Source organism: Myotis daubentonii, chromosome 1 (assembly GCF_963259705.1).
Source record: "Myotis daubentonii chromosome 1, mMyoDau2.1, whole genome shotgun sequence".
Classification (NCBI taxonomy): Eukaryota; Metazoa; Chordata; class Mammalia; order Chiroptera; family Vespertilionidae; genus Myotis; species Myotis daubentonii.
The window spans coordinates 93,909,063-93,933,393 of NC_081840.1; the positions used below are offsets into that span (position 1 = coordinate 93,909,063).

The following is a 24,331-nucleotide window of genomic DNA, read 5'->3' on the forward strand; positions in this document are numbered from 1 at the left end:
TGTGAGACACCATTCTGTGTGCAGAGCCCTCTCTACTGACCTCCAAAGCCATTTGCAAAGTGTAGTCATGCAGTGAACAGGGGAAAGAAGTTCTCTTAAATTCTAACTAAAGCACTAATTAGGTTAAAAAAAAAAGTGATATAGTTCACTCCCTTTGCACTCTTTCTACAATCAAAATAACACCAAATGAAAGAAGTCAGACACAAAAGATCACATAACATATTGTATGCTTCCTCATATGTCACATATCCAGAGCAGGCAAATCTAGAGACAGGAAGCAGGTTAGAGGTCACCAGGAGATGGAGGTAAGGGGGAAGGTTTTGAAACTAGAGAGCTGGTGGTTGCACAACAGTGAATATACTAAATAACACTGAAGTGTACATTTAAAATGGTTGATTGTATGTGATTTTTACCTCAATAAAAATTAATTTTAAAAAATAAGACAAAATCAGCTTCTAGTGAGATTTTTCTATTTTTTCTGGTTGACTCTTGGACAAATGTTCCTTCAGTGAAAGGAACCAAAGAGAAACAGCATACTATTATATTACTGGGTGAGCCCTTAAATATGGTAACAATGCTCACTAGTTCATCTGTGAAGCAGGAACGAGGAAAAAAACCGAGATGAAACCAAAATCTGTCATTTAATCCTTTCAAAAAGCTCTATGACAGTGGTTCTCAACCTTCCTAATGCCGCGACCCTTTAATACAGTTCCTCATGTTGTGGTGACCCCCAATTTCATTGTTACAAATTGAACATAATTAAAGCATAGTGATTAATCACAAAAACAATATGTAATTATGTGTGTTTTCCAATGGTCTTAAAGTCGTTCGACCCCCAAAGGGGTCGCGACCCACAGGTTGAGAACCGCTGGACTAGATGGAGAGCAGGCTGACAGCTGTTGTGGGAAGGGTGGGGTAGGAATTTGGGAGGCTGGAGTTGGTGGTGGAGGGACTAAGCAAAAAAGAAAAGAAAAAAACCCTCATGGACATGGACAATAGTGTGGTGATTACCAGAGGCAATGGGGGGCTTGGGAAAGGCAGAAGAGGGCACTGGTGGGATAAATGGTGATGGAAGGAAACTTGACTTGGGGTAGTGAACACACAGTGCAATATACAGATGATGTATTACAGGACTGTACATCTAAAACCTATATTAACCAAAGTCAACCCAATAAATTAAAAACAAACAGCCAACATAATTATAAACAGGCGTGAATTAATCAAAATTATACCTTTCTTTTTTTTAAGATTGGGAAAAAATATATGTTTTGGTGTGCCGCAGAATTTTAGTAATTGGTTTATGTGTGCCATGAGATGAAAAAGGTTGAAAATTGCTGCACTATATGAAATGTCCAGAACAGGCAAATTCAAAGAGATAGAGGTTAGATCAGAGCTTACCTGGGGCTGGGTGAAGAGAATGGGGAGTGGCTGCTAATGGGTATGGGTGTTTTTTTGGGAGGAGGGGAGTAATTGAAAAATGTTCTAAAATTACATAGTGATGAAGGTTGCACAACTCTGAATATATTAAAAATTATTAAATTGTACACTTTAAAAAAGCGAATTGTATGGTAGGTGAATTATATCTCAATGAAGCTATTTTTTTTTAAACTCTAAGAGAAGGTATAGTAAACATAGACTAAACTCAGGTGTGCAGTGTATTACATCATAGAGTTTGATCTCTGGCCCTACAAAGAATGGATAAAAGAATGGTGTAAGTTTAGAATTGAGGATGAACTAAAATTCTGTTTCTTATACCTCCAAGTCAGCTGGCAATAAAAGATCACTTTCCTAAGAGGTGAAATCCTTCCCCTACTCTCAGCTTTTCAAATTGGCAATTATTAACCACACATTCAATTTTCTCACTTTGATGCTTTGTTATGTAGGAAACTCAGTTCCAAAGTGGTTGTTACCACTAAAGTACCTATAATTTATTCCTCTCTTTAGCAGAAAACATTCTAACAAGGCTGAAACCAACCAAATTAACAGTCTGTGTACATGGTTCTCCATTCTTCTTCTTTGCTTTACAGGTTCCCAGGTCAAGAGCTTCACCCATAATTAAGATCTTTTGAGGATGATCAATAGATAAGCACACCTGTAGAAAAGAAGTGGAATGGGAGTTAAAAGCAGATGAAAATATGAACTTTTATCAGCTAGAATGGATAAAAGAATGGTTGGTGTGAGTTAAGAAGTCAGTCTCAAGGAATTTGAAGCCAGTGCCCTATAAAACAGTTTTAGAAATGGGAGGTGTAGAAGACATATTTAGTTCTCTACCAATATCCATTCTCTCCTGTCTTTGCTATCAAAATCTTGATTTTATTTTGGTTGGCAAAGGCTGAGTATAAGGTAATGGATCATACTCCCAGTTTTCCCAGCACTCCTTACATATAGCCATGGTCATGTAACTATATTCTTTCTGACCAATGAGACTAAAGCTGGGATTGGTACAGAGGTATTGGGGAAGCTTTGGCTTTACTGATAAAAGCAGATAGAGGAGGTTGGCTCAGTTCCTGCCTTGAATGGAGAGATGATGGCAAGAGCTTCAAAGCCATCTTGTGACCAAGAGGAAAAGGCTGAGAGACTAGCAGACATTGGTCCTGATATCACTACAGTGCCTATGTCTAGGTTTTTAAAAATTATGTGAGAAAAACAAACCCCACTGTTGACTGTAAAAAGAAACTATAGTGAAGTTTTCCTGTTACTTGTAGCCAAACACATTGGAACCGATAGGTGAAGATTTGTTGCTATTCTCTGGTGAAAATAAGGAATGAAAAAATGTTGTCTCTCAATATTCCTGATAATAATAATCTGTCTACAACAAAGTTTAAAATGTAGCTTCTTGCTGGGTCAGTTGAAGAAATGATATGTCCCATTCGCACCATATTAAGATTTACAATTTACTAGAGCAGCGGTTCTTAACCTGTGGGTCGTGACTCCTTTGCGGGGGAGCGGGGGGTGGTGGTGTTGAAAGACCCTTTCACAGGGGTCGCCTAAGACCATCGGAAAACACATATATAATTACATATTGTTTTTGTGATTAATCACTATGCTTTAATTATGTTCAATTTGTAACAATGAAACTACATTCTGCACATCAGATATTTACATTACGATTCATAACAGTAGCAAAACTATAGTTATGAAGTAGCAACGAAAATAATCTTATGGTTGGGGGTCACCACAACATGAGGAACTGTATTAAAGGGTCGTGGCATTAGGAAGGTTGAGAACCACTGTACTAGAGAATCAGTGGGTAGTACCAAAACTCTAATGATGAAGGTAAAAATTCACTATGATTCTAAGCTGCAACTATGGTTGTACTAGTCAATGGTGTGGGGCGCAGCTACAGTGTTTTGGCCAGGTTCAAGCCTCGGACTAATGAAAGGACAGGGTCCTCTCATTGCCACGTGCAAGTCCCAGCTGGAGGGCAGGGCCCTCCCAGCACAATTATAGCCAGCAGCTGTGGTTGTAAGCTTGAACCTATGGTCCGAACACGTGGCCCCACATGCCTTGTGATAGAGTTTGGGTGCATGTAGTTAAGTGGGGTTGAAATTCACGAGAATGCTGTAAACAACTTGATCACACCCCTACTTTGCCTCGTGGCATCTGCTATAAAATAAAGACACGGCTTGTGGGCGCTGGCGCTGTCTCCTCATCAGGGAGCAGCGTCCCATCGAGACCCAGCTTTCATTCTCTTGTCTGTCTTTTCTCAATCCTTTCACCCCCCCACTCAGGATCACCTTTGGTCGTAATACAATGGAGCAAAGTCCTCTCAACCATCAAACTATAAGACCTTGCCATCTTGATATACCATGGAAATTTATGAAGGAGAGCTAAGGAGACCTGAGCTAAGAGTTCAAAAAACTCCAGGAACCTTGAAACTAATTCAAAAGATATAATGAAAGAAGTTGATACAAAACAATTTAGAGCAGGTGGAAAATTCAGAATACTGGTGGTCGAGAAATGAAAAGCAAGCAAAAAACCAGATTAACGGAGGTAATACTTTAAAAGCATGATTTATTATCTGAAAGTAGACCACTACAAATCTTTTTGACAGAATTTGACTAAGTTGCAAAGGCATTTCCCCCAATAATCACAGAAACAGATTCTTACCTCCTCTGAACCATCCTTGGGCTTCATGGGGTTAGCATTGAGTAGCCCTATGACGGTACCCTGTTCAGTCTTCCAGAGTTCTTTGTGAACTTCTCCAAACAAGAACAATGACACATACCGTGTCAGGTCACGAAGATCATTTAGTCGCCAGATGCTAAATGTTTTCCCCTGGAACAAATATTTATTCTTAATTTTAATTATTTTTGAATAATGGGGTACACTGCCTCCATTTACAGTCCAAGTGTTCTGTTGTGGAAAAATACATAACTATAATCCACCCTAAATATATAATCATCAGATTTTCTGTTCATTATAAATTAATCCTTTCTCCAGGCTTTATTTTAGTACTACCCTTTTCATTTTAGAGATGAAGTTAAGGAAAACCAGTAGCAAAGTTGTTACTAGAGTCTCTAATTCTCAGGTCTAAATAGTCAATGGGATAGCAGCACTGCCTGTCTAATCTCTCTCACTCAAACATTCAAACACACACACTCATGTGCATATCACAGATATAAATTTGATAATCTTATCACTGATTAATTAAATTAAAACTATAATGAGACATCACCTCACACCTGCCAGAATTGCTACCATTAGTAAATCAACAAACAAGTGCTGAAAAGGATGTGGAGAAAAGGGAACCCTTATGCACTGCTGGTGGGAATGCAGATTGATGCAGGCACTTGGAAAACAGTGTGGAGTATTCTAAAAATATTAAAAATGGAACTGCCATTTGACCCAGTGATCTCACTTCTGGGAATATATCCTAAGAATCCCAAAATACCAATTAGAAAGATATATGTGCCCCTATGTTCATAGCAGTGTTATTTACAATACCTAAGATCTGAAAATAGCCCAAGTGCTCATCAAAAGATGAGTAGATAAAAACGTTATGACATCTTTACACAATGGAATACTATGCAGCTGTAAAAATAAGGGTCTCTTACCCTATGCAACAGCATGGATGGACCTGGAGAGTGTTATGCTAAGCGAAATAAGCCAGTCAGAGAAAGACAAATACCACATGATCTCACTTATGTGGAATCTAATGAATAAAATAAACTGATAAACAAAATAGGTCCAGAGGTATGGATGCATGGAATGGAATGACAGGTATGAGGGGAGGGGGGTCAGGGAGATGAAAAAAGATTAACCCAAAAAACATGTATGCATATATGCAAAACCCAGGATACAGACAATAGTGCAGCGCAACGCAGGCAGGATGGAGGGGAGCAAAAAGGGGGAAAATGGGGGACATATGTAATACTATTAATAAATAAATAAATAAAATGGCTCACACTGTTACAGCTCTGCGGAGTGACTTTCTTCAGTATAACCCCAAATGTTACCCAGTCTACTTCTTCTAGCTTTTCACTTGCCATCTTTTCCTTGAGCTGAGACAGTCTGATCAGTTTTCGACCTGTCATTTTCTTGTTCATTTCTGTGGAGGACACTCGAGGCCGTCTGCATCAAGAAATCAGCAATTAGTAGACCATCTATAACCCTAATGTGCAAACAGACTAAACAGCAGAACAACTGGTCACTATGACGTGCGCTGACCACTATAGGGGGTGCGTGCGGAACATGGTGGGTGGCGGCCGCAGTGGGATGGTGAACAGGTGAGCAGGGGCACCAGTTGCTATCATTGGGGCGAGCCTCTTGTGGTTACTGAAAATTCTTTGCTCCCTTGTGCCGCGGTCCAGCCTGGCACTCGCACCCACTGATGGCTCTGGAGCTGCCACTTGCACCCACTGCCAGTGCTGGCCCTGCTTGCACCTGCTGCTAGCGCCAGCCCCAATCGCTCCATGCTGTCAGCGGGTGCGAGCAGGGGCCGGCGCTGTCAGCACATGGGAGTGGTGACAGCGGGAGCGGGGCTGCCAGCAGATAGGGAACCTGGGGCCATGGTGGGAGGGGCTGGGCGGGGGACACAGGGGATGGGCCGAGACCTGCTCCTGTGCCCACCACAGCCTCACGGCCCACAGTTCCTCTCAAGGTGCACGAATTCGTGCACTGGGCTCCTAGTCTGTCTGCCTCCCCCGCCGCCCCCCCCCCCCATATATATACACACACACACATATGCCTTTTGACCCATAGCTGTGACACTCACTGATCACCAGGGGGCAGACGCTTAACGCACAGGCATTGAAACATGGAACAGACTGATGAATCTCAGAGGGAAGCAGGGAGGAGGGAGGTGGGAAGAAATTAACCAAAGATCTTATATACATACTAGTGGCGCGGTGCACTGGTGGGGTCCCTCGGCCTAGCCTGTGGGGATCGGGCCGAAACCAGTAGTCTGATATCCCTGCACCGGGCCTCTAATAAAAGTGTTAACTCTAGCTTCAATTAATATATTCTTGTTTCTAATGACTGGCTAAAACTTGGTGAATTTGCAAATTGTCTCTCTAGTAAATATTAGTATCTGTTCCATGTTTGATTACATTATATATTCAAGGACAAGAGAAAAAACACAAATAAATGTGCCTTTGTCTCTTTCAGTAGTCTTCTAGAATAGAAAGTCCTAGAGCAGTGATGGCGAACCTGTGACATGCATGTCAGAGGTGACACGCGAACTCATTTTTTTGGTTGATTTTTCTTTAAATGGCATTTAAATATACAAAATAAATATCAAAAATATAAGTCTTTGTTTTACTATGGTTGCAAATATCAAAAAATTTCTGTATGTGACACAGCACCAGAGTTAAGTTCGGGTTTTTCAAAATGCTGACAGGCCGAGCTCAAAAGGTTCGCCATCACTGTCTAGAGCTAAGTCTGAATAATGAATAATATTCAGGAGAAATCCTTTTCTTTGCTTGATTTGTGTGCGTTAATATGCTACCATCAGATTACTATTCTTCAGAGTATTTTTAGGCTCTGAGGTTCAATTACAATTACAATTCAAATACAATTACGTATTACAATTACAGGGATTCAAACAATTCTGCACTCCCTTAAATTTGTAGGCCACTGAGAAGCTCTGGCTGAGTAATTTCAACTTTGTCTACCTCCATTCAATTCCCACATGCATTACACTTGCATCAGCAGCATCTTTCATTATCCACCAGGAGTGTCACCTGGGAGCTTGCTGGGGCAGGCAGTATCATCTCAAGAAGGTCATGTTTACCTTGAAAAAGAAGCTAAAGCTACTTAAGGAGCTTTACTGTATTCCATCCCTCAGCCTCTCTCTCAACCATAATTAAAACATTGACTTTTATTGATTTGGAGTATACTGAGTTTTCACAATACACGTCCACTGTATTACTCTATATACAGTACCATACTGCAGAATGGCAGCTTGTTTTTCCCCAGCTCAATAATATACAATTCAAGAGCTTGGTAGTTTTAATTTAGATCGACAAGGTTTAAGTGTTCTAGAGGGGGTGCACTTGGCTAATCAGGACTGAACTAAGAGCAATCTGGTCTCAGAGTAAAGATTACCGCTCCACCCTGGGCTTTAAGAGAAGTAATGATGGAGATGCAATGGAATAGTGGCATAGAGCACAGAGGATTTTTAAAAATCTACACTTTCCACTGAACTGATCCTGGGATTTAATCCTATTTTCATTGAGTATCTTAGTTTTTCCACATAACAGATGCAAAGAATATAAATTTACCTTAAAGGTTATTAAAAAAAAAGGAGCACAGCTATTTTTCTTAACATCAATTACAAGATACTATTATCCTGGTTAAACTGTATGTATCTTTATGTATTTTAAAACAGTTTCTATCACTGTTTCTTTCTGTCAGTTTCTGATTAAATATAATTTCACATCTATCTATTTACCTATCTATCCATCCAAGCAAACGTCTTCCTTAAATACTTCATATGCAAATGTACTGAATCACAACCAGTGCTCAATGCCAAGTTTTGTCAAGTTCCAGAGTTATTGGTGTTATGTGGATCTGCTGTACAAATATACTATTTCTAAAAGGCTCAGCCCTCAGACAGAAGGACGAGGCATCTGGCGGGGCATGTGATCAGTGAGGAGCTGTCAGTTACTGACCTGAGCCTCAGGCCAGAGAAGGCTTCCACAGAGACTGGCTGAGCTATGTCCCCAGAACTTCTGGCGGCCTCCACACCCTTATCTCTAGTCATCCAACTAGGTTTGTTCCCAGGCGTCATTCGGAGTGGTTGGGAGGGTGCACATATCATCTTTGAAGGTGAGCTTTTGGGCTCTAGAAAATTAACATAAAAATTAAGTGAAAAGAAATCCACACTGATAACTACATTTTTAAGAGAATTGTTCTTTTTTTATCCACCATACAATAATCAAATATTGAGAAAACAAAGGAAGCCCACAAGATCCTTTCTGTACTACCCTCAAATCTCTGTAATGATGAAAATGTTTGATACTGGTGCTGTCTAATACGGCAGCCACTGATTACTTATAACTGACTATTGTTTCTAAGGAAATGAATGTCTAACTTAAATTTAAATAGTGGCATGTGGCTAGTGACTGCTATATTAGATAGTGCCAATTTAAAACACCGTTCCTTGCCTGGCCAATGGTTAAGAATCAACCTATGAACCAGGAGATCACGGTTTGATTCCTGGTCAGGACACATGCCCAGGTTGCGGACTTGATCCCCGGTAGGGATTGTGCAGGAGGCAGCCAAACAATTATTATCTTTCATCATTGATGTTTCTATCTCTCTCCCTCTCTGAAATTAAAAGAAAAAAAAAAGAAGAAAAAAAAAATATATATACACATATATATTTAAAACAAACAAACAAACAAACAAACCCAAAACACCATTCTTCTGCAAAGACATTTATTGAGTATTCACTGTGGTAGATTTTATGAGGGAGCAAGAGCTCTCCTTCAGAATTCCATAATTAGTGGATATTTGTGCACAGATCAAATCCCACCTGAAGAAAATCCAAAGTTAGCTTCTTTTCTTGTTTGTTTCATTTCATTTTAACCCATTCAATTTCATTTGTGGGGTAAGGGGATTTGGGGAGGATCAAGGTATTCTACTGACATGATTATTTTTCCTATTTTAGAAGTATTTGATAGTGCTCCTGAAGGTCAGAAAGTTTGAGTATTTTCCTTAATAAAATATCACTTTCTCTTCAACCAGATTTTTGTTTACCCTCTGGATCACTGCTCCCAAACTAGGGGCCAGGGCAACCCTGAACTTTAGGATCTCTAGAAACCATGTCCCACCCCTCAAAACTGAATTCTGGAAGTTACCTAATGAAATACCTTAGTAATGCCAAAGGTCCTAAAGGGATGGACACTACTCATAAATAGATATGTAAAGTAAAAATTTGTTGTCAAATAAATATGAACACTCAGAGGCTGCAACTATTCTCTACTATTGTCCCATATATCAGTGCTATTCAAAAGGGCCTTTTTAATCTCCCGTGGTCAAAAAAATACTGCTTACTCTCAGCTATGTTAGCTACAGACCATTTTGTCTTCAAAAGAATGATCACTTTGGGCAAACTGAGGCAGTGCAACAAAATCAATACAAAGAGCTTATAAATCTCTTTCATTTTATTGTGTATGTATATATGTGTGTGCTGAAATAGGCTTTTATTTGAATACTATTCCAGACTACTGGCAAAGAAAATTTTTCTAAAGAATGGACCTTCTAATTTAATACAACCTAACTTCAAATAAAACCTGATTACTTTATAAGAGAATCTGTGCCTCATTCTGACAAGTCAAAAGATTGAATCTCTAGATTGTTAGAATGAGATCCAGTGGTTAGTTTTTACTATAGTTCAAGTCAACTACAAGACTTGGTGTTATGTAGTTTTTTTTAAAACAGAGTTAAAAAAAAAAAATTCAACCCATGAAATGTTTAGGACATACCTACTCTCTACCTAAAAATTTTCTAAGCATTTTGAGATGCAGAGAAAGAGTACATAATAGAGTATATGGTTCCCATTCTCAAGAAACTTTTCTCAGGGGGCAGACGAAACACACACACACACACACACACACACACACACACACACACACACGATAGTGCCAAAATATATTTTCAACAGAATCAGAGTAGTGAGAAGCCAGGAGGCCTTGAATACTACACCTGCAGGTGAAACTTTCGGTGTCCGAGCCACTCGCTTGGTTTTTGGTAGAGTAGGGACATCAAGCTCTGCCGAAAAGCATGTTGACTCCTGAATTCTCTGAACTTTCTTCTCTCTAAGAGGGGCGCGTGGAGACTTCTCTGCTTGATTAAAAGTAAAAGAAATTAGTAATGAGTTTAGAAAGGGGCTCAGGAGCAGTTTTACCAGGATTGGATGCAGAAATGTTATAATTTCTTAATATGAGAAATGCATACTATTACTAGAATTACAGTCTGATTACCAGATTTATGTGGACAAGCTGGACTTGCAGGCTGTTTAATTGTCGCCATTTTTAGCTGTTCTTGTAAGGACTTCATTTGCTCTTGCAACTTCCTTAACTCATCTAGGGGAAAAAATATTGACTTAAGAAGCAAACCAGAAGAAATATTATACATGACAAAAGTGCTGGAATTATATTTGGTGTCCACCCATCTTCCCCCCAAACCTCAAGACCCACAATATAATCACATACTAAGAACTCAATTAACTTTTACACTTCGAAGGGGTCCCTTTAGAGAAATAAACTTATTTCCAGTAATCAAGCCTCTAATACCAAAGCCAGTTATGAATTTGTACTACTGACAGATATCATAGATACCTATCTATAGTTAAGTTTTTAGGAATCAAAACATTAATTTCACATAATATCATGATACAACAAATGCTTGGTCCTGTATCAGAAGAAACTGCCAACCACAGAATTTTATTATAATTTAAAAATATAAGAGAAGATGCCAGTAATAAGAAAAGTACACTCCTCAAAGATTCTGTTCAGAAATGGTCTCCTATTCAAATAGAATGTGCAATAGCTTTTATAGTCTTGTCTGGCTCCATTTGCATATAACTTCCAAAGTAATTTTTTTTGTAATAAGCATGAAAAGCGTTAGAGTCACCCTGTGAAGGACCAACTATAGTTGGCTGTCCCTGATACATATATACGTTGCTGGCTGGCTATTGCTTTGTATGCTGAAATGCTGGCCTTAAATGTTTGATAGACTAACTCAGACAATTTTTTTTTACAAATCATTTATCTCCACTCTTGACTCAACAGTTATCTTAATGAAAACTGTCAGACTGGTGGTCTTCTTCTAGTCTAGAGAAAGCAAGTAGTTAGGGCACCTTGTAACTCTTGATTAGTTTTCCCTTGATTGGGAGCAGGAGCAGGGAGGGCTCTGTTTTTAGTTGATTGTAATGCAGGAACTTCTTCATCTGATAAGTCCTCCGTATCTCCAAAGAGAGTAGCCAAATTTTCCTTTTGGTCTTGAGTCTTTTCCACTTCCCCATCATCAGCCTCCTCTGTGTAAGATTCACCGTCACCATCAGCATCGAAGAGCTCATCAAATGTATCAGGTTTACCATCATCCTGGATGGAAGGGTGTCTCTCTTCCGAATGACAATCCAAGGCTGACTCATTCTCTTCCAGTAGTGAAGTCAGCAGGGACAATTCATCTTCACCTACTAGGGGAAAAAGAAGAAAAAGGAGAGAAAATAAGCCTACCTGAGAAGAACTGCTAATGAAAGCATAGTTAATTAAAACATTCAACATTCATAACACAATTAAAATGACTATATATTTAATCAATTTTCCTGGTATAATCACTGGTCTTATCTCCACCTTCTCTCTTCCCAAGTGCTTCTCGGAGGGCTCTGGGCTAAGGAAGAAGGGGCCAATAACTGCTTAGTAATCACACTGGGCCAATCACTAGGCTAGATCTTTTTCCCTACACTACATCAGCTAATGAGACAACTTCCTGCATACCAACTTCACCCACAAGGGAGTTAACTGAAAAACACACTAAACATATATTTAGGCCCTAGATATATCTATTCCCCTAGTTTTTTAAAAAAATACTTTTTAAAATATATTTTTTATTGATTTCAGAGAGGAAGGGAGAGGAAGAGATAGAAACATCAATGATGAGAATCATTGATCGCCTGCCTCCTGCATGTCCCCCACCAGGGATCAAGCCCGCAACCCGGGCATGTGCACTGACCGGGAACTGAGCTGTGATTTCCTGGTTCATAGGTTGATGCTCACCCACTGAACCACACTGGCAGGCTATTTCTCCAGTTTTTAATTGTTTGAGCAATTTTTTAAAAATACAGACAGGTACATACAATTACATAAAATGTACTCATATCCTGCTCAGCCAGTGTGGCTCAGTGTCGACCTATGAACCAGGAGGCCAGTTTGATTCCCAGTCAGGGCACATGATGCGTTTGCAGGCTCGACGCCCACTGATGTTTCTATCTTTTTCCCTCTCCCTTCCTCTCTGAAATCAATATATCTATCTATCTATCTATCTATCTATCTATCTATCTATCTATCTATCTATCATCTTTAAATTGCAGGCTCGACGCCCACTGATGTTTCTATCTTTTTCCCTCTCCCTTCCTCTCTGAAATCAATATATCTATCTATCTATCTATCTATCTATCTATCTATCTATCTATCTATCTTTAAAAATGCTCATATTCCATCAGCCAGAATTAGCCACCACTAACATTTTGTCAGGTTTTCTTTTGGCCTTTACATTAAATTTTTTAAAGCTTAAAACAGGGGTGGGCAAACTTTTTGACTCGAGGGCCACAATGGGTTCTTAAACTGGACCGGAGGGCCGGAACAAAAGCATGGATGGAGTGTTTGTGTGAACTAATACATGTTAACACTGCTGCTGGTGAAGGAGCGGAGGGGAGAGCAAGAGAACCCTTCGCTCTTTCGGCTCCGCGGGCCGGATAGAACAGCCAATCCGGCCCGCGGGCCATAGTTTGCCCACGGCTGGCTTAAAACGAAACAAAACAAAACAAAAATTCAAGCCAAATCTTATCCCAACTCCATATCACTACCTCCAGGCCCCACTACAACCACTATCATAATTTTGGTATATCATTCTAGTCAATTTTTCAAACTTTTAACAAATATATAGGTACTTGTAAGTAATACACAGTATTTGGTTGTCTTACAAACATCTATATAAATTATTTCATACTATATGTATTACCCTGTATCCTGTTTTCCTTCAGGTTACAGAAAGATTGCATGTAAGACTGATCCAAATCAAAACATATACTTATTCCTTTCAATTGCTGTTCAGTAGTCTACGATAAGAATGTGTCACATTTTACTAATTCACTTTCCAATAAAGAACATATGAGCTATTTCCAATATTTTCACACTACAAAGTATGCTATAATCATGCATACACCTTGTACATGTGTGAAAGTTCCTTGGAAATACATATCAAATGTGAAAGTCCTGGATTGTTGGGAATGCACATTTTCCAAATTTACTTGATACTGCCAAATCGTTCTCCAAGTGGTTGTACTCTCACTAGCATTGTACTCAAGTACCATTTCTCCCTACCCCCTCACTAAATCTGATAGATCACCTAAGATATTTTGCCAATCTGCTGGATGATTTTAAAAGGCAGATAGCTTATTGTTTTGATTTGCATTTCTAGGATTACTAGTTGAGGTAAATTCTTGCTTATGGTAACTGGCCAGTGGATTTCTTCTTTTTTTGATTTGTCTATTTTCTTTGCTCATTTCCCTCCCTATTCAGGCATTATTCCTTTAAGAAATCAGAAGCATTTGAAGCAAAAACATTAAGGCTATTTCACTCCCTCACTGGAAAGACAGGAGCTGAAGTCCAGACAGGGCAGGGGCCTGCTCAGGGGCCTGTGGTGAAATAGGTCAGCACAGGAGCCTGGGCTAGGATGGAGCTCTAGATCAGGAAATCAGTATCCTTTCTACTGCTCTATACTCCCATACCGGATGGGAAAGAACCAACAGCCAAATTGAAGGCCTAGAATCTAATGAAAGGATCTGAAGCTTAAAGTCAGAGGTTGTAAAACAATTAGTTTTGAATGCTTAGTCCGCAGACTCTAGGAGTACAGGGTGCAGCAAGAGAGAAGAGGCAATCGGGTTCCCTGTGCTCCAGGTGAGATGGTCACATCCTGGCAAGGGAGCCTCTCTCTTGCTCCTAGCTGCTGTAGAGAGCGCCCCCCAAGAAGAGGCCTTGATCCACACCACTGGGAGTCACGAGTGAAATATGTTACCTTGTGGCTCCATACTCTTGGCCTTGAACTCACCTTCTTCCATGAGAGAAGTCAGACTAATCCATGATGCCACTATCCCAGGTTACCTCAGTCACCACCAAAAATCATCTGTTTTCCTGATGTTATGTTGACCCATCTTCCTGCCTTCTTACTCACAAACCTCTGGGATCTGCTATCTGGGACTCAGAATCTACTACCAGCAAGTTTCTCTAGAAACTCAGTGGCTGTTAGAAATCAAGCTGCCCCTTGAGTGGAATTTGTTTAACTGCACACACCTCATATTCCAAATGCTAGAACAGTCTCCAGCACACACTAGGCATCCTATCTAATAAAAGCCCAATATGCAAATTGTCCCCTTGACCGAGAATTCAGCTGGGAGTTCAACTGCTCGCTATGACATGCGCTGACCACCAGGGGGTGGCGCGGAACATGGTGGGCGTTGGCGATGGGGCGTTGGCAGTGGGCGGCAGTGGAGGCACTGCTGGCCCCGATGGGCCCTGATGAGAGCAGTACCACGGCTGGATGGTGGAGCAGGTGAGTGGGCAGCGCTAGGCGAAGGCAGTGTAAGAGGTGGCCCAATTGCACACAGATGGTGACCAGTGGCCGGCAGGCCCTGATCACCTGATCGGGGCTGGGCCCAGAGCTGGGATGGGGAACTGGGGGTGGGTGGCAGCAGCCAACCTCCTGTGGTGCCCAGGTGGTGGGGGGTGGGGGGGAGCCTGTGACCTCTCACTAGCTACCTGGGGGCAGGGGTGACGGGACAGAGGTGCAGTGAGAATGTGGGGTGTCCACTGAGCTCACTGTCACTCCCCTGCTACCCTCCCCTGGGACGCCAGGGCTCACGTGCCAGGGAACCCCCTGTGCCCAGACACCAGGTACCCGCGAGGAGCCCGCCCCGCACCCGCATGGCCTCTTCCGGGTGAGCAGGGCCACAGCTGCCGGGTCCACAGGGGCCGGTCGGGCTCCCTGTGGGTTTGTGCAGGAGCCAGTCTGCGAGGCCAGCTGGGAGAGAGTGCGCTGCCCACCAGGCTTCCATGCGGCACTGCTGGGCGGCCTAGAGGCTCATGCTGTGCCTCGGCCCCCGGTGTCTGGCCGTACTCACCACATCTCTGCGTGGGGACTTGAGCGCCGTGACTCAGGTGGAAGAGAGCGCACGCGGGGGCCTGGGGGCCCAGGTGCTGCCCAGGGCCCAGAGGTCAGCTGGGACCTGCCCTTCGACACAAGATGCTCGTGCTTCTATCACCTGCCAAGCCTAGGGACGGCCCCCGTGCATGAATGTTGTGCACTGGGCCTCTAGTGTAATAAATATTTGGTAATCAACTCAAGGGCCCTGATGTCTTCTTGCTTATCACTGTCACTCTGGAACTATTAACCTTTCTTCAAAACCACACAATATGACATCAGATTTTTTTTCATCAAGAAGCCCTTCTGGTTGCTGTCATTTTCTAACTTCCCTTGGGATTCCTCCCACTTCCCCTCCATCTTTTTTATTTTATTTTGTTAATCCTCACCCAACGGTATTTTTTTTTTTTCTTTTTAGAGAAAGTGGAAAGGAGAGATGGATGGAGAGAGGAAGGGAGAGAAAAGAGAGAGAAACATCGATGTGAGAGAGACCCATAGATTGGTTGCCTCCTGCTGGGGTCAAACTTGCAACCACCATATGTGGTCTTGGCTGGGAATCTAACCTGGGGTGTGCCGGGCCAATGCTCTAACCACTGAACACACTCAAGGCAGGGTCGATAGGGAGGTTGCGGCGCCACCCCCTGTCACACACAGAGCAGAGCCGATCAGGGGGTTGGGGCGCTGCCCCCTGTCACGCACAGAGCAGGGCCCATCTGAGGGTTGGGGAGCTCCCCCGTCACTCACAGAGTAGGGCCGATAGGGGAGTTGGGGCACCGCCCCGTCACACACAGAGCAGGGCGGATCAGGGGTTTGGGGCACCGCCCTCTATCACCCACAGAGCAGGGCCAATCAGGGGGTTGGGGCGCCACCACTCTCACACTCAGGGCAGGGCCGATGGGGAGGTTGTGGCCCCGCCCCCAGTCACACACAGAGCCGCAGGTCGATCAGGGGGTTTGGGCGCTGCCCCCTGTCACGCTGATCCCGGTGCTGGAGGCCTCGTGGCCCTGCTGATCCCGGTGCTGGGAGGCATATTACCCTTTAACTATATAGGATAGAGGCCTGGTGCTTGGGTGGGGCTGGCTGGTTTGCCCTGAAGGGTGTCATGGATCAGGGTGGGGGTCCCCACTGGGATGCCTGGCCAACCTGGGTGGGGGCTGATGGCTGTTTGCAGCTGGTCACACACCCTTCAGGGTGGGGGTCCCCACTGGGGTGCCTGGCCAGTCTGGGTGAGGGGCTGAGGGCTGTTTTTAGGCTGGCGGGTGACTGAAGCTCCCAACTGCTCCTTTTTTTCTCTCTCTTTTTTTTTTTATTCTGGGCCAGCTTTAGCTCTGGCTCCAGCTCTGAGGCCTCTGCTGCTGAAAGCAGGTATCTGGTTTGTTTCGGTTCTATAATCGAAACAATGTATAACTCCAGCTCTGAGATCCCAGCCGGATGAAAGCAGGTGTCTGGGGTTTTGTTTAGCTTCTATATTTGTTACAATGTTTCAAACTGCAAGCTCAGAGGCCGGCAAGGCAGGCGGGGAACGTTGGAGTCCTCCGTCACTGAAGCAAGCAAGACTCATGTTCGCTTCCAGCTGCCGGCAGCCATCTTGGCTGGCAGTTAATTTGCATATCTCGCTGATTAGCCAATGGGAAGGGTAGCGGTTGTACACTAATTACCATGTTTCTCTTTTATTAGATAGGATATATATCATTGTGAATATTTTCTAAACTTCAATCTTTATACAATTTCTAAAATTTTATGAATGTTGACCTTGATTAAACCCAACAGACTGCTACTTCCATGCCTGCACACCAACTGGTGAACTTTCCTAGAAAAAGATCACCATACTGATTGGTTAAACTTTAAATATATACTGCCAAGAACAAATAAGCATTCAGTAGTGCTTAAAAATCCCCACATTTCCCTAATAACTGCTTTACTATTTTCTAACCACTTCAGCCACTTCTCAAACCTCTGATGTCTATCCTCCATCTTTACTCTTAGCTGATCTTGTCTCACACTTAAAAAAACAAACAAAGGAAGCAATCAGATTCCATCATCTTTCACTACTAAACCTGAACATATATTCTCTGCTTTTCCTCCTATGAAAATGGATGAAGTGTCTAGTCCTATTTATGGCCAGTTCTTCCATTTATTAACCTGAACCCATTACTCCCAGCTTCCTCAAAACTCTCTCTCTCCGACATCACCAATTTTTCCACTTTCTGGAGCATTTCTCTCAGCATACAAACTCATTCCAGTGTCTCCAATCCTATCAACTACCAGATATTTTTCTACTTACTTGTTTGTTATCTTGTTATCTCTACTAGAATGTAAGCAGGAATGTTGTTCAGGAAACTCTAGCACCAGGAAACATTTTGATTTAATTTATACTGGATCAAATTGTAAGGCCATGCCAACCAAATGGGATTTTATTAGCTACAATGACTTCTTAGAGAACACATACCCATTCACCACTTATTTTCCCAACCTTCTCATAGCAAAAAAATTACACTCTGTATTACATAAAGGTAATTTGTGATGATTTTAGGAAACAAGAAACTATCATTATACTAATGTGCAATCAATTTCACATAATATCACAGTGTAATGAATTTCAACAACACTGAATTGTACTTTTTTTTTTTTAAAAAAGGACAATGTATAATAAACTTGGATTAAAAAAATACAGTTTCAGACAGTGAGCTCAATTATACAACTAGAAAAAGAATGCATTTTATGTTACTAGAGGCCTGGTGCATGAATTCGTACACGGGTGGGGTCTGGCCCGCCTGCCCCAATCGGGGTGATTGGGCTGGGCTGGCCGGGGGGAGGGGCTTCGGGTGGTTGGCTGGCCGGCCCTGTCCCTTGGTCGCACTCCCGGTTGAGGGGACAATTTGCATATTAGCCTTTTATTATACAGGATCCTCTCTTCACAGCCAGCACAATCAGTTTTGTGCTGCTCCCTGGCTAAGCTCTGTTAATTAGAACAACATTTCTTAAGTAAATATATGCACACATTCCTGCAAAATGAACAAAACTAGAAAGGACTATAATAATTTAAGACAGAGCTAGACTAAATCCACTTCAACAGATTTCTTTTACTTATAGATTTTTAGAGACAGAGTGGGGAAGAGAAGGAGGGAAGGAGGTAGATTGGGAGAGGGAGAGGGGAGAACGAGGGAGGGAGAGAAAGGGAGAGAAGAAAAATACATTAATTTGTTGTTCTACTTATTTATGCATTCATTGATTGATTTTTGCATGTGCCTCTGCGGGGGGGGGGGGGGGGGGCGGGGCAAGGGGAGGGAATCAAACCTGTAACCTTAATGTATGAGATTGACACTCTAACCAACTGAGCAACCCAGCCTGGGCTCAACAAACTTCAATATTAAATGTGAACTCTGAGACTGCCTGGGTTCAAATCCCTGCTCTGACACTGGTCTTTCTGTTTCCAAAACACAGTTGCTATGAGGATTATGTTAGTTAATATAATTAAGGATCTTAGAGCAGCACTTGGCACATTGTAAGTACATGCCAGCTATCATCATTATTATGAAAGACAACCAGTAATGCCAGAATAAATCCCACCTGATTAGACCTAGCTGGTTTGGCTCAGTGGATAGAGCATCCGCCTGCAGACTGAAGGGTACCAGGTTCGATTCTGGTCAAGGGCACATGCTCTGGTTGTGGCCTAAATCCCCAGTAGGGGGCGTGCAGGAGGCAGCAGATCAATGATTCTCTCTCATCATTGATGTATCTCTCTCTCTCTCTCTCCCTTCCTCTCTGAAATCAATAAAAGTATATTTTAAAATAAATAAATCCCACCTGATTAAAACAAGTAACATTCAGTGACTGAAGTGACCCACTTAAACACCTGAGGGTGGGGCAGCTATTTTCACTATTTTGCAAGTAGAATAAACAACAAATCCACAAAGGATAATTTTCTAAAAACAAAAGAAAATTGAGAGAACTGCCAGGACTTACCATCCATGTTGTCTAGGGAACACTGGCGACAGTGAACGTCCAAGGAGGACCAGGTGCCCAGGAGATGGCAGTAATGCAGGATCTTGGCTCTGTGAAACCATCATTAGAGAAGTCACCCTTGGTTCTCTCTTGCACACACTGCACATCCAAAAAGTCCAGAATCCTACAATTCCTAGGGACTGCAATCCTAGACCATTCTCACTCACCCCTACCGCCAACACCATCTTCCTCCTAGTGTGGAAGCAGTTCCCTTTTTCGTTTTTTGCGAACTATGGTTGTAGAAACTCAGGTGAGGTACAGAGGAGTATGATACTAGATTACATGGATGAAACAAACTGTAAACAGTATTACTGTGCTGTCTATTGGGGAATCTGCTGGGTAGTAAGCTCCTCCGGAGTTTAGAAAGCGGAAACTATCTTGTTCATTTCTATAGCCGACCACCCTTTCCACCCAAACCCATGCCTTTTCCTCACCCTCATATCTAGGGCCATCTGACAAGTGCTATGGTTCTTATCCTCACAATATTGCTCAAAACTTCCACTCCTCCCCCATTTTACTGCCAAAAGCCTAGTCCAAGCCACTATCAATCTTTTGCCCCGACTACTGTATTGGTCTCTTTGGCCTTCTGTAATCTAGTTTTGGTACAACAGCCACAGTAACCTTTTCTTTCCTTAGAAATCTTTTAGAAACAGAAATCCAATAGTGGTATTCCTTTAATAGAAATTCTTTAATGACCTTCCATGGCCCTTAGCAAAAATGTTACAAAGCCAACGAGGCAATGGGTACTCTCTACTTCTACTTCCTCTTTTCTGCGGGTCCACTCCGCCCGCTCTACCCACCCCGCAAACATGTTCCCGCAAGACTGGCCGGCATTCGCCTTCGTGAACACAAGCGCGTACCAGGCCGCGGGCCCTTCGGGAAGCTCTCCCCCGCCGCGGAAACACCCATTTTTCTAAGCCTTCCCGCCTCCCTCTCAACTCACCCTTCCCATGGCTGTACTGCACTACCGTGTATTTGCTTTATCCTCTTTGGACTGCAGGCGTCACGGGGCGTAAGTAATGAGTGTTTGGAGCCCCGTACACGGCACATACTAAACACTTATTATTGTGACTTTTAAAAATGAACAAATAAGGGAAGTCCAAACGGCAGGCACCTGGCAAGCGTTCTAAAGGTTACTTTAAAGAAAGAAAACACTGCTCCCTTAACGAAAGTAAACAGCATCTCCGACGTGCTCCGCCACTGCTCACCCCCGGACCTCCCGGTCGCGCCCTCCCGCGGCCGCCGCCGCCGCCGCCGCCGCCGCCGCGCTCTCGCTCCCGGAGCTCTCACCTCTACCACAGACGCGCGTGGCGGGACGTCTACCCCGCCGCTCGAGAGCCACTCACACGCCCAGGCCGGGCTTCTCACCGGTCCGTGCCTTCCCCTTCTGCAGCCAGGCCCGCCAAAATTCCAACTAGACCCCACCCGGTCTCTGACGTTAGACGCACGCCGGCTAGAGGTGAGCTGATTGGCTGCGTCAGGTGGAGGAACGCTTCGTACGTAGAGCAGCCTGATTGGTTCACGTGACCTGTGTCCTCTTTGTTGGGGGCAAGGGAACTTCCGTGAAGTCCTGGGCACCTTTAGGTAAAATAAAGTGTTTTGGTGTCCTCCAGCGCCACGGAGTGTAAGTATTCTCAGATGGTATTTTTACATGAGGTCAAAACTCAGTTCCTAACCCTCTCCGGGCCTATGTCATCCAATCCTGAGCCTCATTTGCTCTTTCTGTTGCCTCAGGTATAGAAAGTGTTGAGCAAAGACGTGATCCATATTCTAGGAATTTACAGTCTAATTTGGTAGATAAGATGTATGCGTAATTAACATAAGGCGACTACTAATGAGTACCAATCTTGTGGAAGAGGAGGCAACAAAGGAGACGAGCGAGAAACATTAAAATAAGTAGGTAAAACGAATTATGGGGATGATGAACTCCTGGTCAAGTTTATTTTCATTTTTATAAAAAGACCGTGTTTGAGCAGGTGGGGGAGGAGAAAAGAGTGGCTACGTGCTTAGACTCTAGTTAATTAAGACTTAGATTTGTAACTGCCACATACTAACTGTGCAACCTTGGGTAAATTACTTAACCTCTCAGAGCCTCAACTTACTCACCTGCAAAGTGGATAGTAATAGCTATTTTATAGGGCATTGTGAGGATTGAGAAAACCTTGAAAATACACGTACAATATTCTTACTACTTTCTTTGTTTTGTTTTTTTGTTAATCCTCACCTGAGGATATTTTTTTCCATTGCTTTTTAGAGAGTGGAAGGATAGGAGGAGGGATGGAGGGAGGAAGGAGAGAGAGAGGGAGGGAGGGAGGGAGAGAGAGAGAGAGAGAGAGAGAGAGAGAGAGAGAGAGATTGGTTGCCTCCCACAGGCACCCCAACTGGGGCAGGGATGGGACCTGCAACCCAGTCACCATGCCCTTGACCAGGAATCAAACCTGCGACCCTGCAGTGCCTGGGACCAGGCACTATCCACTTCGCAGCAGTGGCTAGGGCATTACTACTTTATAGACTTTGCTGAGGGAGATTGAGCTACAAAGACAGGTAGGTACTCAGGAACTGAATGGACCAGAAACTGAAGGCAGAGAAGCACATTAGAAAATTGCCATAGTCCCAGGCTATAAGAGTTGAAGGGAAGGGACAAATAGGAAACATTATGAAGGAAAACCTGTCTGCTTTAGTAACTGACCAAAGGAAAGTTACTTTTGGCAGGAAAAGGAGAGGACAGTGGCCATGTTGGCAATACCCAGGAGAAACTGGCGGAATTGTAGAAATGGACTAGAAGTCTAAAGGAATCTATCATCTCTTCCCCTTGTTTTGGACAGGGGAAGAGATGATACATTTAGGTGGTGGGGATGCTCTGGAGATTTCAGCAAGTGCCTTTAGATTTGTGATTGAAGCCAGAGGGACATATCAGGGCTTCAAGTATAGGGTTTGGGATGGTTTAGTGAATACAGTTGAGTTCTCTTAAGTAGAGATTGTGAAGCAGAATATCTGAGAATGTTTACCGAGTTAATGTACCAGATACTTAAATCAATTCTTCCGTCCTTAGGCCCAGCAGGAGGCAATGCTATTCAAAATCAGAAAATCAGACCTTCTACTGGGAGAAATAGCCACTTTTCACAGCCTCCACCCCCCCCCCCCCCACCTGCCTGTAGAAATCTGTTTACATTTGCCTTTACATCTGCCAAGCTGTATGGTGCAGGACTCTCTAGAGCAGTGGTTCTCAACCTTGGCTGCACATTAGAATCACCTGGGAATCTTTTTAAAATCCTGATTTCTGGGCCTCACCCTCCGGAAATTCTGTTTCTTTGTTATGGGGTGAGGCCATAACATTAGTAACAAAGAAACAGAATTTCCAGAGGATGAGGCCCAGAAATCAGGATTTTAAAAAGATTCCCAGGTGATTCTAATGTGCAGACAAGGTTGAGAACCACTGCTCTAGAGCCTCATCCCAAACTTGAATTTGTCCAACAAACTGGACAAAGACCCTGTACTGAGAAAAATGTTATCCTTGATCAGAGGCAACCCTCTACTTAGAGATGAATGGCCCTACTAAGAAAGGGGAAAACCCAAGCTACTTAATTTTCATAACAGAATATTGTCTTTGCTGCTCAAATAAATGTCTATTGATTTTCAACCAATCTAGAGATTACTTTAAATAGCAGAATATGATATTTTACAAAGGGAAACCAATAAAAAACGCTATCCTTGGTGGTTTCAATGAGCTCATTAGAATGTTCAACTCACTGGTTGTGCTGGGTTAATGACTACAATATATATTTTACATATGTGAAATATCCAAGATTATAGCTCCATATATTTAAAGGACAAAATTGCTACACAAATCTCTCAGCTCACTGAGAGCTTCTGAATTAATATTTTGTATTATACTTCACATCTTTGCAATTACTTAGCTAGAAAAAAATAACAATTAAATTACTCAGCAATGACCAAATTTTCATAGCAAGAGTATGTAATGTAATTCCAATAATTTTTAAATGACATACTATGTAAGTCAAAGGATGCCAAAGAGTGTTAAATTATTTCTACTTTTTATTTGCCTTTCATAGCAAAGCAGTTTGGGTACCTTTTATTGCTCCATTAAAATATTTGAATATCAGTTCATATACTTGATTTCTGATGATGGCAAAATAAATTTGACAGTTAATTAAAGGCAATTCCAAGTTAGCCCTTTTATTATAGGTCAGATGGAAGTGTTAGCCAGTCTTCACAAGAATCTTGTTTTATGATGCACACAATACATTTTATCTGTGTTCGTATTAAATAATCATAGTTCAAGTTATTTTTTAGAAAATAATACTTTATTTTTTTTAGAACAATGATAGAATTACAGAAAAATTGAGTGGAAAGAACAGAGTTCTCAGATAGCCCCTTCAACACATAATTTCCCGTTATTAACATCTTGCATTAGCATGGGACATTTATTACAATTGTACATTATTACAATATTGATATATTATTATTAATCTAAGTTCATAGTTTACATTAGGGTGCTCTCTTTATGTTATACATTCATGCAGAATAGTTTAACTGCCCTAAAACTCCTTTGTACTCTTACCTATTCACCCCTCCTTCCCAACCCCCAACTCTTGACAACCACTAATCCTTTTACTGTCTCTATAGTTTTGCTTTTTCCAGAATGTTATATAGTTGGAATCATACAGTATGTAACCTTTTCAGATTGGCTTCTTTCACTTAGCAATATGCATTTAAGGTTCCTCCTTAAACTATGTCTTTCCATGGTTTCATGGCTCATTTCTTTTTAGCACTGAATAATATTCCATTGTCTGGATGTATCACAGTTTGTTTATCTTTTACCTATTGAAAGGCATCTTGGTTGCTTTCAAGTTTTGGCAATTATGAGTAAAGTTATTATAAACATTCATGTGCAGGTTCTGTGTGGAAATAAGTTTTCGATTCATTTGGGTAAATG

The 24,331-nt window shown here is 42.3% G+C and overlaps 1 protein-coding gene across 6 annotated transcripts in view; it reads right to left on the reverse strand.

Annotated features, from left to right (window-relative positions):
• Window positions 1-20,815, reverse strand: part of MCM10 (minichromosome maintenance 10 replication initiation factor) — a 41,315-nt gene extending 20,500 nt beyond the window's left edge. For 2 of the 6 annotated variants that reach the window (XM_059711209.1, XM_059711234.1), the window contains exons 1-9: window positions 20,665-20,815; window positions 19,336-19,424; window positions 11,309-11,647; window positions 10,431-10,532; window positions 10,153-10,293; window positions 8,115-8,286; window positions 5,409-5,574; window positions 4,111-4,278; window positions 1,976-2,092 (exon numbers count right to left, since the gene is read on the reverse strand). In XM_059711209.1, coding sequence (XP_059567192.1) covers window positions 1,976-2,092; window positions 4,111-4,278; window positions 5,409-5,574; window positions 8,115-8,286; window positions 10,153-10,293; window positions 10,431-10,532; window positions 11,309-11,647; window positions 19,336-19,342 — 1,212 coding nt within the window. In that variant the 5' untranslated portion in view covers window positions 19,343-19,424; window positions 20,665-20,815. The remainder of the gene's footprint in view (window positions 1-1,975; window positions 2,093-4,110; window positions 4,279-5,408; window positions 5,575-8,114; window positions 8,287-10,152; window positions 10,294-10,430; window positions 10,533-11,308; window positions 11,648-19,335; window positions 19,425-20,664) is intronic. The other 4 variants (XM_059711221.1, XM_059711216.1, XM_059711227.1 and 1 more) reach the window with 4 other exon arrangements.
• Between the last annotated feature and the right edge of the window lie 3,516 nt (window positions 20,816-24,331).